The sequence below is a fragment of the Tupaia chinensis genome, unplaced genomic scaffold, assembly GCF_000334495.1.
Source record: "Tupaia chinensis unplaced genomic scaffold, TupChi_1.0 Scaffold000301_1, whole genome shotgun sequence".
Taxonomy (NCBI): Eukaryota; Metazoa; Chordata; class Mammalia; order Scandentia; family Tupaiidae; genus Tupaia; species Tupaia belangeri.
Genome location: NW_006159791.1, coordinates 891,954 through 907,061, shown reverse-complemented (window position 1 = coordinate 907,061; position 15,108 = coordinate 891,954). Strand labels below are relative to the sequence as shown.

General features: G+C 51.1%; 1 protein-coding gene and 1 long non-coding RNA gene across 2 annotated transcripts in view; both read left to right on the top strand.

Moving 5' to 3' along the window:
* The first annotated feature begins 920 nt into the window (after window positions 1-920).
* Window positions 921-3,578, top strand: LOC102470420 (uncharacterized). The gene is made up of 3 exons (XR_334879.2): window positions 921-951; window positions 1,556-1,646; window positions 3,185-3,578. It is a non-coding gene; the product is annotated as an uncharacterized LOC102470420 (long non-coding RNA).
* Window positions 3,579-6,664: 3,086 nt separating this feature from the next.
* The window catches only part of GPX3 (glutathione peroxidase 3), a 12,474-nt gene continuing 4,030 nt past the window's right edge, over window positions 6,665-15,108 (top strand). The window contains exons 1-5 of the mRNA XM_006150834.2: window positions 6,665-6,834; window positions 12,563-12,716; window positions 14,081-14,198; window positions 14,573-14,672; window positions 14,996-15,097. Of these exons, the coding sequence (XP_006150896.2) occupies window positions 6,748-6,834; window positions 12,563-12,716; window positions 14,081-14,198; window positions 14,573-14,672; window positions 14,996-15,097 (561 nt within the window). The 5' untranslated portion in view covers window positions 6,665-6,747. The remainder of the gene's footprint in view (window positions 6,835-12,562; window positions 12,717-14,080; window positions 14,199-14,572; window positions 14,673-14,995; window positions 15,098-15,108) is intronic.

Genomic DNA, 15,108 nt, shown 5'->3' with positions numbered 1-15,108 from the left:
ATATTGAGGTAGGTCAGGACTCCAGCCTCTCTTCGGCACTTTCTCACATATATGTCACAAGTCCCCTTGACACGAACATTGTGAGTTAGAGAAGGGGTAAGAATGATGTCACCTGACCTGGTCCTTGTTAGCTGTAGTCAGGTTAGGAGGAGAGAAGGAGGTATAAGTTACCCACCCCATCTGGTGGCTCTATTCCACAGCGTATTGATTCCCTGTGGTTCTCACTGATTGTAGGTAACCCCCAGGAAGTGGGAAGTGGGTTGTTCGCTGCTCAGTGGCTGTAAAGGCTGTCATTGCTGCCGTAGGGTTACCATCCCCATGAGCAATAACCCAGGACGGGTGGAGGACAGGTGGAGTGAGGCAAGCAGAGAAACAAGCAGGCTTCCTACCACTAAGAAATGGGGGAAAGGGTATGCATTTGTGTTCCAGCAATGTATAAGGATGCCCAAGAGTTAAGAAGGGACATTGTGGCTGAATGCTTGGAACTGTACTCAGCTTCAATGTGATTCTCACAGGTGCTTATATTTGCTGTGGGACCCTGGCCAAATCATAGCCTCTCAGATGAGAAGGTTGATTAAATAAAATAGTCTGTAGGGAGGCCAGCAGGTGGTGTGGTGTTTAAGGTGCTGGTCTCCCACATGACTGACCACAGTTCAAGTCCTGGACCTGGTGGCTTGCTTTCTCGCTTTCTCTCTTTCACACACACACACATATACACACACTCACTCTGTCCCTCTCTGGTCAAATTTTAAAAAATAAGTAAATAAAGTTAAAATAAAATAATTATTTCAAAGGTAATTATTTTAAAATAATTATTAGGAACAAAAGGCCCTCTCGTTCCTTCTGCCATGTGAGGGTAAGTGAGAAGACAGCCATCTGTGAGGAAGAAGGCCCTCACCACACACCGAAGCTACTGGCATCTTGATCTTGGACTTCCCAGCCTTCAGAACTGTAAGAAATAGATTTCTGTTCATACACCATCCAGCTTACAGTATTCTGATATATTATAGCAGCCCAAACAGGCTTTCAGGTTAACTCAACCGACCGAGTGTTGTCCAGGCCAGGTCCTGTTGAGGTGTAACTGGGAGTTCTGCAGAAAGGAGTTACTGTAGGAGGTAAGATTGCTATCCTTAGAGAGACCTACTATGGGCAGATTTTAGTTGGCACTTAGGGACTTCTGTTCCAGGAGGATTTCTCCATTCCCAGAACCAGGAAGAGTGGGTTACTGTGTCTAAACTACACAAACAATGCATTCCGTGTCGAACACCCACTGTGCTTCTGGGAGCCTGGAATTTTGGTGTGTGCTAGGCAGATGTCCGTGAAACTAGCTCGCAGTAAAAACCGTGGGCACTGAGCCTCTAATGAGCTTCCCTGTGGATGGCATTTCACACGTGCTGTCCTAACTCATTGCTGGGAGAATTAGCACATCCTGTGTGACTCAGCTGGGAGAGGACTCTTGAAAGCTTGTGTCTAGTTTTTCCTAGACGTTGTCCCATACACCTTTTCCCTCTGCTTATTTTGTAACTGTTTGCTGTAATAAATCATCGTGCATCAGTATGATTATGTGCCGAGCTCTGTGAGTCCTCCTAGCAAATTGCTGAATCTGGAGGTGATCCTGGGGACCCCCCTCCCCCGCAAAGAACAAGGTAAGTTTAGATTTCACAGCGTGTACCATAATCTTTCTGAAAAAATTATTTATTATTTGTTTTTTAATTTTAAATGTATTTATTTTACTTTCATTCACTGTACACCATTACAGCATGCAAAAGTGAGTTTTCCCATCCAGAATACCCTGTGTATTTGCTTAGTCAAGGAATTACCATACATGTTATGGAGAGTCTGCCATAATCATATTCCAAGGCTTATGACTACATAGTTTAAAACAGTGCTGTCCAGGGGCCAGCAGGTGGCCAACACAGCTGGGGTGCTGGACTCCCACATGGCTGGCCATGGTTTGAGTCCTGGACCTGGTGGCTTGCTTTCTCATTTTCTCTTTCTATGAGCACACATTTGCCCTGTAGCAAATTGAAAAATAATAATACTGATAAATAAAATTAAATAAATACTTATTTAAAAAACAAAATAGTGCTGCCCAATAGAAATGTGTGTGTGGGAACCCGCAGGTGACGTAATGGCTATGTCGCTAGACTCCCATGTAGTCGACCGTGGTTCGAATCCCGGACCCGGTGGCTTAGAACTCATGCCGGGCGCGTGTGCGTGTGTGCCCGAGATCCCAAGAGGAGAATGGAGGAGAGGGGATTGTGGCATGGCCATCCCTCCTGGGGGGTGATTTCTCGCTTTCTGTCTCTATGTCTCTCTCTGTCTGTCTGGCGAGTGCACGCACCCTATAGCAAAAACCTCTCAAAAAAAAAGTGTGTGTTACACATGTGACTTTAAACCTTCTATTAGTCACGTTTCAAAAAATAAAAAGAAATGGGGCTGGCAGGTGGCATGGTGGTTAAGGGTGTTGGACACTCACATGACCAACTGCAGTTCGAGTCCCAGTCCTGGCAGCTTGCTTTCTCGTTTTCCCTCTCTCTTTCTCTTTCTCTATCTTACTCTCTGGTCAAATTAAAATAAAGAAAGTTTAAAAAAACCACAAAAACCTCTTTTTAAAAAGCTAAAAAGAAATGAGTAAAATTAAGAACACATTTTCTTTAACTCAATATATTAAAAGTATTATCTTTTCAACATGTTATAGTGTAAAAGATCAATATGATAATTTTACATTCTTTCACTCACATGAAAGGTTCAAAAGACAAATGTATTATAAACTCAAAGCACATCTCAATTTTCAGTAGCCGCATTTCAAGTGCTTAATAGCCACACCTGGCTGTGACTACTGTGTGGCACAACCCTGGCTTGGGGCTAATGGCAAGGGCTCTGGAGACAGTGTATGTGGGTCAGAGTCCTGGTTCTGCCACTTACCAACTACATGACCTTAAGCAAAGTTACTTCAGATATTAGTTTTTGTATCTGTAAAATGAGGGTCGTAATGTTAGCTACCTCAGGAGGCTGCAGGAGTTTTTCAACACATTCCTAAGTCCACGGCAGCCCCTGCTGTGTATAGGAGACTGGGCGAGTGCTCACTGCTGCTCCTGTTATTTTATTTATTACATTTTTGCCCCTATTATCTTTAAGCTTGGCCCTTACAGTTCACCTTGTCGAACTTCTTGTCTCATAGATGAGGACACGGGGAACCAGAATTTGGAGAGCGTATGTAAAGCTCCAGCCATCCACCTCTTCTCGATGGAGGCCCTAATTTCCTACCTGGCTTTGAGATCAGCTTGACAATTATTTTGAAAACCAACAGCTCCAGGGCTCCCCTCGTTCTCCAGTTCCTCCTTGATTCCAAAACAAGAGCACGATTTGAAGTTGGCACAGAAGTGATGGGGTCTGTGCCTCCCTCTGGATGCCTGGGGTAGGCTAGCTGGCCCCATTGCCGAGTCCAGAACCTGACGCACTAACTCCGTGATTTCTGTTGGCTGTCATTGTTTTGGCTTTTCACCTCAGCCCTTCTTGTTTATTAACCCATATTCTTTCTTCCTCGAAGACACAGCCCATCAGTACTTTTAAAAAAAAATCTTGTTTTGGGCCAGCAAGTAGTAGTGGTGCTGAGCTCCCATGTAATTGACTTGAAACTCACACCGGGTACGTGCCCAAAATCTCAAGAGGAGAATGGGGAAAGGATTGTGGTGTGGCCATCCCCTGGTAGTGGTGGTGGGGGGTGATTTCTTGCTTTCTGTTTGTCTGGTGAACGCACAAGCCCTATAGCAAAAATCTCTAAAACAAACAAAACAACTTCTCACTTTCAGCCCTTGCTTACCCACCAAGTAGATATGTGGTGAGCTGCACTCCCTATACATATCTCGAAAAAAAAAAGAAGATAAAGAGGTGTCTGTTTGCCTGGGGTGCAGATTAGCACAACCTCATGCTGGAAGCACAGCCAGCTTGGGATTTTCTACAGCGTTGGTTTCCACCCTTTTCTTCCTGAAGTCCAGGGCAAATCACCTACTCTGCTCTAAGGAGTTACACAAACACAGCTCGCATACCTCAGCTCTTACTAGCAGAAGGAATCAGCCAGTCTTGTTGGCTCAATCATTAGCCCGCGCTGACCTGAAGCTCTGCCTATTCGATGCAGTTTTATCTGACGTTCACTTCTTTGGTAGACATTGGTATTGAGCATCTACCGTGTCTAAGCCCTGTGTGAGGAGCTGTCAGTGAAGCCTCTGTCAACTTTATAACTTAGTGCAGTAAATGGATACACAAGAAACGATGGTAAAGTACAACAAAGGGTTAATGTGGGAAGTGTCCGTTCAAGGAGCTAGAGTAAAGCAAGGGGGCCTGAATAAACTCTTTCCTCAGGCAGTGATAGTAATTGACACCTGAAAAATGAGTAGGACAGAACCAGTTAAAGACAAAGAACGCCGGCAGTGAGCAGGTGGTGTAATGGTTACTAGCTGGACTCCCATGTGGTTGACTGAGGCTCGAATGCTGGACCAGGTGGTTTAAAACTTATGCCAGGTGTGTGTGTGTGCGCGTGCCCAAAATCCCAAGAGAAGAACGGAGAAGAGGGGACTGCAAAGTGGCCATCCTCCCTGGGTGTGATTTCTCACTTTCTGTCTCTCTCTCTGGCAAGCACATGCGCCCTATAGCAAAAATTTCTCTAAAAAAAAAATAAAAGAGAGAGAAGAAATGTCAAATGCTCCAGACAGAGCGAGCAGAGTGAGCAGCAGAGATGAAACCAGGAGGTGAGAGAGAATGGCATGTTGGAAGCACTAAACATTTTCCAGTATAGCTGAGTAGAGGGAATACGAGCATGGCAAAAGGTGAAGTAGATAGATTTTGAGTGCATTGTCTGAAGCGGTAAGGAATGTGGACTTTAACCTGAGGGCAGCTGGAAACAGCCTGGTGGAGATCAACATCTTCCCAGAGTCCAAAGCAACAAACTGTGCTAAAAAGGCTGATGATGCGAAGGCCGAGAAGTACCGTGTTCCTGCTCGCCTCCTGCTCGCCGTCACGCTCTTTGTGCCAGTGGTCAGCCCTCCTTTGAGAGTGGACTGCAGCATGAAGGCCTCCTTAATGCCAGGGCATGGTCCCCTAAACTCCTTGCCCCATTATCAATGCAGTCAGTGTGTGTGTACACACACAGGTATACATATATATATATATACACGCACACAGAGAGAGAGAGAGAGAGAGAGAGAGAGAGAGAGGTTTTTGCCTTAGGGCGTGTATGCTCACCAGAAAGAGAGAGAAACAAAGACAATGAAAGGGAAAAGGGAACGTGAGAAGTCACCTCCTGGGGTGATTGCCACATCACAATCCCTTCTCTATTCTCCTCCCGGGATCTTGGGCACACAGGCACACACACGCAGCATGATTTTCATTCAACTGGGTCCAGGACTCAAATCGCTATCAGCCATGTGGGAGTCCAGTGACATAACCGTTACCCCATCTGTTGTCCCTGATATTTTGGATCATAGCAAGGGCTTGGTATCTCATGGCATTTCTTGGCCAAAAGAGCTCTTGAGAGAGCATCTAGCCCTGGGACTCACACCACCAGGGGTGCAGCCAGGCCAGCTGCCTCAGAATCACCTTTGGGACATGTCTCATTGCAGATTCTCAGCCTCTGCCCCAAAGGTTCTAACCCGTGACTGTGAGGGGAGGCTGCTCTGCCCTATAGGAAAAGCAGTCTAGTTGACTCTGATCCATTGGAGAAACACTAACTCCAACCCGTTCCCTACCTGCGGATAGGATCCTCTCTGGACAGCCCAGACCTGGAGTTGCCTGGTCTGATTATACACATCTTCAAGCAGAGAAACAACTTCGCTCAGTGACTGGTAATTCAGCAAGTATTAGAAAACTGTTGTGTGCTCGGCTCTGCCCCATGTGATAACCGTGGTCCCTACTCTCGAGGGACTTCCGGTCTAGGTCTGTTATTTACCTTAGAATGAGCCATCTAGCCAGAGTCAAAAAGCCCTCAGAGCTCATTAGCCAACCTCATCGTGACACAGTTGGGGAAACTGAGGCCCAAAGAGAGAAAGCAATGCCTACACAGGGAGCAGATGCATCTGGTGCTTCCAAACCTGAGGCAGTGCAGTGCCCTACCCAGGAGCCCCAGGGCTGCATCTGGGACACCCACTCTTGGTTTCTTACGCACTAAATCCACGTGTAGTCATTGTTCTTGCAAGTCTAAATGACATTTAAGTCCTTAACATGCAGGGAAGGGCCATCTCAGGTGGTTTGAAAACCAAGGACTGAGGTCATTGTTCTTGCAAGTCTAAATGACATTTATGTCCTTAACATGCAGGGAAGGGCCATCTCGGGTGGTTTGAAAGCCTAGGACTGAAAAGTGCCTCCCAGAAGTGAGTCTCCCGCCAGCTCTTGGGCGCCGTTTGGCCCCTTGTCCCGGCTGTCCTGGAGAATACTGCGCCAGGCTCTCCCGCACTTTGGAGCCTGAAAAGGGAGTCGCCTCACGCCTTCATGAGGACCCGATTCCCATCTCTGCCCAGACTTGCTTATGTCGCTGTCGCCCGGGGCCTGGGGAGGGAGAGAACCGAGGGCTAACCGTCCCCGCCCCTGAGATCCCAGCCGCCCAGCGATTGGCTGCACGGACTCTGGGCTGGCCGCGGATTGGTGTTAACGGAGGACTTGAAAGGTGGCTGGGAGCATCGGCCACCTCAGACGGACGGTGGCCCGGCATTAGGCAGCGTCTGCGGCGAGCAGAAGCGTCCCCAGCCCGCCATGGCCCGGCTCCTCCGGGCATCCTGCCTTCTCTCCCTGCTCCTGGCCGGCTTCGTCCCGCCGGGCCGGGGACAAGAGAAGTCGAAGGTGAGTTGAGCTTGCGGGGTGAGGGACCGGGAACGAACCTAGCCCTCGGGCGATCATCTCTCGGTGGCGAGGCACCCTCCTCGCGGCTCCCCCGCAGAAGGGCGACACCCGGGTGCGCGGGACGCCCTTAACTCGGGTTGCCTCGAGTTCCGTCATTGGGACTCCACCCGGCATGTCGATCTCTTCCCAGTTCCACCTGCTGGAGACCGGAGACTCGGGTGCCCGGGTGCCGGGGTGGGCAGAAGGGTCTCCCCTCGAGTTCCCGCTTCCCCACCCACTGCTGCGTCGGGGTGAGGAGGTCGCCTTGCTCAACCCATGTCACAAACCCTTCCCGTCCAGTCCTACCCGCGCAGCCCCACTCCAGAAGGGCCTGAGGGAGAGAGGGGCCCAGAAAAAGGCCCAGCGACTCGGCGTCTGGGTGGGCTGTGTCTGGTCCCAGCAAGCAGAGAGGGGAGGACAGCGTGGCTGGCGTCAAGGTCCTGAAGACTCGCTGGGGGCCCTTCTGGCCGAGAATAGGAACCCAGGTCAGATGCCCCCTGGGATTCCGGGGTGTTGGAAGGAGAAAGAGGCGGAGATCTGAGTCGGGAAGAGCTCTGGACTGCCACTGCGGAGCTCAGGATCCCAGGCCCCTACCCTTCCTGGGCCTCGGTTTCCCCATGAGGGGGGGGAGGTGGGGGCGGGCACAAAGCACTGACGACTTCAGAGCGGAAGCTGGAGAAGTTCCAAAGGCCACCACCGCTCTCTGACGAGCAAAGCTGATAGCTGGAGAAAGCTGGACACCGACAACCCCGAGAAGGCTGAATCCTCCAGCCTCAGTCTACCTCTAGCAGGGCGTGTCATCCTTGGCTGCAGTGAGGCCAAGAGTGGGTGTGACCCAACACACTTAGCTTCTTGGACAGCTGTGCCTGGGTGGGCCTGACACTTCTCTTCTTCCTCTGGGGCTCCAGAGTACGGGAGGCAGAAGCCAGGTGTAGGGGTAGACACAGAGAAAGAGATTTCTGTTTCCAACTCCCAACAAGCATCACACACACACACACACACACACACACACACATGTGCGCACACACGAGCATGAGATGGAGATTCTGTGTTTCTGATTTGGTCTAGAGGGTGCATGCACTCACCAGAGAGATACAGAAAGACAGAGCAGAGAAAGCACCCCTCATGGGGGATGGTCACGTGACAATCTCTTCTTCTCTATATCTCTGTCCCCTAGGGCTTTGGGGCACACATGCCACACAACTGGTGTATTTCTGTGCCTCACCCATATGGGATCTGGCTGCCTTAACCATCAGGCCATGGAGCAGGCCCAGAGCTTCCATGCTTCTAAAATCCTTTGAGTTTTTACTCTAAAATATTTGAGTCCACGATTCCATTTCCAAAATTCCACTTCTCAGGAAGCCCATCCCACACACAGTTCCATCTGTTGGTGACCCAAGATCCAGTGCATAGGGATGGACCTGAGACCTGGGTGCTCCAGGTGGGCAGAATGAACAGGAGAGGAAGGGCAAGAGAGTTCTGATGGCCTGAGAGTCGGGGGATGGGACTCAGCCAGGACCCTGACTGCCATGGGCTGCTGGTCTCAGGGTTTCTTTTGTCTGCTGCTAACCCCCTTTCTGTGCTTGGCCGAACCCTATTAGTCTGGCCCTCCTTAATCGGAGACTGTGGGTGTGAAGCCATTTTGTCTAAGTCTCCTCCTTTGTATGCAGTGCTGTTGGTAAGCCCCACCTCAGCATTTTCCAGGGTGGGGATGGGACTGAGTTTCAAGGCTGGGGTGTGGGGTAGAGGTGGGAGTGGACCATAGGCAAGCCAGCATCATGGAGTCAGTCCCATCTCGGTCAGTTTAAGGGGAGCAAGAGAAGAGACAAACGTGTCTTGTCTCAAGGAGACGGGAGATGAGGATGTAGACTCCATGAATAACGCATCACAGCTGTGTGTTCACAGAACCCCGGGGAGGGACAGCTGCATTCGGAGAGAAGAGGGGGACGGGTCAGGAGGTTTTGGGGTGATATGAGATCATATCAGAGACAGCCAGCAAGGCCTAATGGCAGCTGGGCATGGCCTCTTTCCTCCAGGTCCTCAGAGCTGAGATGTTACAGCTCTGGGTCCAGGACCCAACCATTTACCTTGGCCCCAACCCCAGAGCTAAGGGATCAGGGTAGGGGGTATGCAGTGTGGAGAAGGGATGGACAAAAGGTGACTCAGCCCCTGAGGGATGTTTGCCTCCTCTTGATTCAAAGGGAGGACCCAGGGAACAAAGAGAGCCCTCCTTTCCTTGCTGTATTCCCTCCCCAGTCCAGCTTAAGGCTGCCCAACCTCCCTGTCCTTACTCTGCAAAAGGACTCCGAGAAGCTGCTGAGGCTAACAGCTGCTGACGTGCATGGGATCCTAGTAACCGCTGGTTTCTAGGTGACCGAACGAGGCAGAGGGAATCATGGCGCCACAGGCTGACAGTCAGAGTTGAAGGGCCCTTCACGGCACTGTCACTCCATCTTAAGCGGAGGAGCTAGAGTCCTTCCAGAGAAAGGAACGGAGTCACACAGCGAGGCAGGCGCAGGCGCAGCATGGCCCAGAGCTCAGGTCTCCTGCCCCTGGGCGGGTTCTCCTTGAAGGGCCCTTCACGGCACTGTCACTCCATCTTAAGCGGAGGAGCTAGAGTCCTTCCAGAGAAAGGAAAGGAGTCACACAGCGAGGGAGGCGCAGCATGGCCCAGAGCTCAGGTCTCCCGCCCCTGGGTGGGTTCTCCTTCCACAGCATTTCAGTGATGGAAGTGCATGATGGGAGAGGAGACACAAGACCAGCAGCCCACACAGTTAGAGTCCTCACTGAGTCTTGTCCTCAAGTCTCAAGCCAAGAACTCTTTCTTGCCAACGATGGGAGGATTGAGGCAATCTCGCTGGCTCTTCCCTTTGTCTTCTTTGGCCAACCTCTTTAAGGTGCAGGGCTCATGGGCTCAGAGGGGAGGGAAGAAGGCTCAATTGAGGCCTGAACTGCAGTACTCACTGTGAGCACTGGCCATGGCTTCCCCCACCATGGGCCATCCTCCGGCCCCCATCAGCCCAAAGCCCACAACACAAGCCTCACCAGCTCCAATAGGAACTGGGGACTTCATCCCTCATCCTTCCTCCTGAAGACACCTTGCCTAGCTCATCCTCTTCTTCACTCTGGTGGGGGAACATCACAAACCTCTTCACAATAACGTAGGACCCGTGGACCCTCTGTAATTGCATGTAGAGGAATCACTGCCTCTTGACATAGGGACTTCTTCAAAGAAGCTTTCAAGCCTGTTTTGATTTCTCAGTGGGTTTTCACAGCCATGTTGGGAGGCAGCAAGCCCATCTCCTTGCACAGTACTGCTCAGAGATTGAAAATGGCTTGCCCAGGGCCACAGAGCAAAAGCTAGAAGCTAATGGAAGGGGTGCCCTTGGCCCCACCCCCACCCTGAATCTGCCCGAAAGCTGATCCTCCTGTTGTTTACAAGCTCCAATTATTTGGACGATCTTTTTTTTTCTCTCCACTTTCCAGAGTTCATTTTTGGACTGGGGAAGAGTGGAGGAAAGGGAGAGGCATTTAGGCATTTAGGCATTTAGGCTTTCGGTCTGCCAAACCTCTGGCCAGCTGGGGTGTGTTTGTTGTGCTCTGGCTTGTTTGCATGTTAAGGTAGAACTCACTCCAAACAGGGTCAAGGAGGCCCAGAGGCAGGAGGAACATTGAGCTTAGTCTTGCGCCTGCCTCTAGCACCCACAAAGACACGAGGTGTAGAATATTAGACTGATGTAAAACAGGAAATTTGCATCAGAGACAAGAAGGGCTTGCAGCTGCCAGGAAATGGACTAGTGGAGGAACCCCTGCCTCGACCTGCTCAGCAAGCCCAGGGCATCTTCCTGACAGAGGCAGCTCTGCACCCCACTGGGGCCACGCCCTGCCAGCTCGGATCCTGCCCTTCACCCAGTTAGGACCAGGGGCCTTGGGTCAACAGCAAGACAGGGAGAAAATCTGCTTCTCTAACTCCAACACGTGTTTCTGGCCTCTCCTATTCTCTGCTCATGGGGGCCCACCTGGTCATTGTCTTCCGACCTCTCTCACGATGTCGGGCCAGCAAGGACCTTGGAGATCATCTAACATCATGGTCTCCAGCTTTTTGTTCTCCCTTCGGAACTGGCCCACCTGCTGAATCATGGTAAACTCAGAATTTTGCAGTCAGCGTCAAGGCTGACGTAGGCCCAAGGTTTTGCAGTCAGCGTCAAGGAAGAGGTAGGGGTGGGGTGGACCAAAGGCCATGACTCCTTGACCAGCAGTAATCCCATCCCCTCTTCTACGCTGAGAGTGATGCTGTCAAGGCATCTTGGTTGACAAGGTTGATCAGCTGGTCCAATCCAAGGTTCTCATTATTTAAATGAGGGAACTGAGGCCTGAAGGAGAAAAAGGGCCAGGCTAAGGCCATGCATGGAGTTAGTGGCAGAGGTGGAGATACAACCCAGGGCTCCCAATCCACAGTCCATTGCCCTCTGTCACTCCTTGTCCCAGGTTGACAGTTGACTAGAGAGGAAGGTGTAATGGTCATCATCACAACTGCTTGCTGAGACAGATCATGTAGCAATACATGCAGGGCGGCATGGTGGTTAAGGTGCCGGACTCCCACATGGCTGACCACAGTTCAAGTCCTGGGCCTGGCAGCTTGCTTTCTCATTTTCTCTCTGGTGGGCATACATGTCCTATAGCAAATTAAAAACAAAACAAAACAAAAAATCCCTACTATTAAATAAGTAATTCTTTAAAAAATAATAACACATGTAAGCACTCTGTCACTTCACTGTCAAGTTAACCCTCATGACAGGTTAGTCCCCATTCCCAGCTCCTGGTCCTGCTTCCCTATTTTATAACAACAGCCTCATCTAGATTAGGAGTCTCTGAATCACCACTCTTCATACTGACACTTCCTTCTTTCCTTACCCAATTCCTCCACAATGGCCTTTTTTGGGCCCTCATTAGCACTTTCCTGGATTATTCCATAGCCACCCAACCAGTTTCCATTGGCTCGTTCAGTACCAGTGTCAGGGGAGTCTCCCTTGGAGCCTGGTAAATTTTTTTTTTAATCACTTATTTATTTAATTCTATTTATCACTATTATTATTTTTAAATTTGCTACTGGGCACATACATGCACTTACGAGAGAGAGAGAGAGAGAGAGAGAAGCAAAGCAAACTGCCAGGTCCAGGACTCGAACTGGGGTTGGCCATGTGGGAATCCAGTACCTTAACCACCACGCCAGGTGGCGTGGTAAATGTTCTTAGACTGGCATGTAACATGGAAGCAATCATGACAACAAGTCATCCTCCAGTTCTATAGCATTCACTTATTAAGTGCTTACTATTAGGTGTTTAACCTTAGTACATATTAAATGCTTTTACAATGATCGCCTTTTTAAAAAATTAGATTTATTATTATTTTTTCAATTTGACCAGAGAGAAAGGGAAAATGAGAAAGCAGACCTGGGACTTGAACTGAGGTCGGCCATGTGAGAGTGCAACACCTTTATCACCAGGCCACCTGCCAAGCCCCGCAGTTGTCATCTTATACAGGAAATTAGACCTCAGCTCTAGTCTAGTGACAATGCTTGGTGAGCTCTGGGGCATGTAACTCTCCCTATGGGATCTTTCATTATCTTGAAACTTGAGATGGCCAAATTCTTTTCCACTTCTAACCACTCCTGGTATTCTTGTTCCAGACTGACTGCCATGGTGGCGTGAGTGGCACCATCTACGAGTACGGAGCCCTCACCCTTGACGGGGAGGAGTACATCCCTTTCAAACAGTATGCTGGGAAATACATCCTCTTTGTCAACGTGGCCAGCTACTGAGGCCTGACAGGCCAGTACATTGGTAAGTGCCCACCCTTCCTTTCCTGCTTTATTTGGGGCTGTTCTTCCACTTGGGCGTATTTTAATCATAAGAGTGTTTTTGCTACAAGGGAGAAGAGGTGACAGTGATCATGTTCCAAACTGTCTCCCAACTCCACTGTTTTCCATGGCCTTGAGGATTCTGTAAGCCTGAGGTCTGCTGTCTTTAGACATATCCTAGGAGATTTCTGGTTATCCTTCTTCCCGGAGGACCTCAAGTGCCTGAAAATCAGAGGGGTGGAGGAGAGGCGTTTGTGCCTGGCGCTCCCTCTGGCTGGAGTAAGAAACGGCAGCTGGAGTTCCTCTTGAGCACCTCCCATCCTCCCTCAGGCTTGGCTGCCTGGGCGCCTCTCCCAGGCCTCTCTGCACAACAGACAGCTGACCTGAGGTCTCGGTGTGTGGGGACAGTGGGGAGGGGCCTACGCTTCTAATGTCCATTCTAAAATACATTTTAAAGATGATCCAGTTCCACCTTCCCCTCTCCTTAGTTTATAGAGAAGGAAAACAAGACTGAGAATGAAGGTACAACCTACCTTAGGTCACAGACTATCAGCGACAGAACCAAGCATTTGATCCATTTTGTGACCCCCTAATGTCCTCACTCCTTTCTCTTTAGCTGAGGCAGAGGCTGAAGTCCAGGCAGGACACAGGCATGTGGGAGCACCAGGGAAGATGCTTTGAGGCTGAGTGCAGCCTGCTGGGGGGGATAGACGGGCCGGGGGAGGCAAGGGCAGGGTGGCCCTGAATGTTCTGCCTGGCAATCACAGGTGCATTCCTGGAGTGGGCTGACAGCAGCTGCACGGCCCAGGGGCTTCTGTCTAAGCCACCGGAACAGAGCAGAGCGCCTGTGCAAGACAGGCTGGAGCTGGTGCTGCCCGCGATGCCGGGGGCACCGAGGGAATGGGGAGCTGCACAGGGTCTGTCTTGGGTTTGACTTCCTGGAGTAGGTGTGAGGGCCCTGACCTGCCCCAGTGAAGCCCTCTGCCTTCCACCCAGAGATGGAGGTCCAGGACACCACCAGGAGAGCTCTGAAAAGCCCTGGCCCAGGCCCAGGAGGCAGGCCCTGGTGTGAGCAGGTGGCTGACTACAGGTTTGAGAAACAGTAGTTCTCTCAAACCTCCAACCCATCTACACTGGAGTCAAGAGGGGGCTTGAATTCTAGCACTGTCACAAACTCAGTGGGTGCCTGGGCGAGCCCCTTCTCCCCCAGCCTGACGATGCTTGGTGAGCTCTGGGGCAAGTAACTCTCCCTGTGGGATCTTCCTGTACGATGGCTGAGCAGGGCGAATGTGCAGATGCGCAGGGCTCGGCACCAGCTGCCCCATGTCTGCTCTCTCCCTGCCTCAGAACTGAATGCACTACAGGAAGAGCTTGCACCATTTGGTTTGGTCATTCTGGGCTTCCCTTGCAACCAATTTGGAAAACAAGAACCAGGAGAGAACTCGGAGATCCTGCCCACCCTCAAGTGAGTGCCCACTCAGCATCCTGAGAAAGCTCCTCTGGCCTGGCCCCTATCTGGATGGACATCCATCAGCCACCCAGAGCCACTCTCCCCTTTCGGGAAGCCTGTTTGGCAGAAAAAGGGACAGAAGGGGACAGGAGAGGGAGGACAGAGGTGACTACGTGTGAAGGGCATGGTAGGGGTGAGAGGAGTATGGAGCTGGGGGTGGGGAACTGGGAAGAGGCCAAGCTGGGCAGAGACCCCAGACCCATGTCCTGCCCATGTGCATTCAACCTTCACTGGCTCCTACCGCCACGGCAGAGCCAGACTCCCAACACCCTCTCATTTCCGAGCCCAGTGGCCACCCCCTCAGGACCCACACAGAACTTTCCTTACAGGTATGTCCGGCCTGGTGGGGGCTTCGTCCCTAATTTCCAGCTCTTTGAGAAAGGGGATGTGAACGGGGACAAAGAGCAGAAGTTCTACACTTTCCTGAAGGTGAGTGCGTGCCACCTGCTGGATGGGTCCCGCCCACAGACCAGGTCCCTGGGCTCTTGGGAAGTTTCTTAGCATCTGTGCAGACCCTAGGATCCCGTCACCCCATTTCACAGATGAGGTCCTGACCGGGGAGGGGACACCCAGAAAGGACAAGCTAAGGGTCTCACGATCTTCTAGAGCCATGGCTGGGATGGGTCAGTCTTCAAGCTGGTGCTCTTTTCTCAGTGCCAGGCTGTTCCCCCATCGCCATGAAGGCCTGAGGGGATGGGGGAGGGTGGGAAGGGCCCCAAGCAGGGTTGACACTACTCTCATCCTTGCTCCAGAACTCCTGTCCTCCCACCTCGGAGCTCCTGGGCACACCTAGCCGCCTCTTCTGGGAACCCATGAAGATCCACGACATCCGCTGGAACTTTGAGAAGTTCCTGGTGGGGCCTGA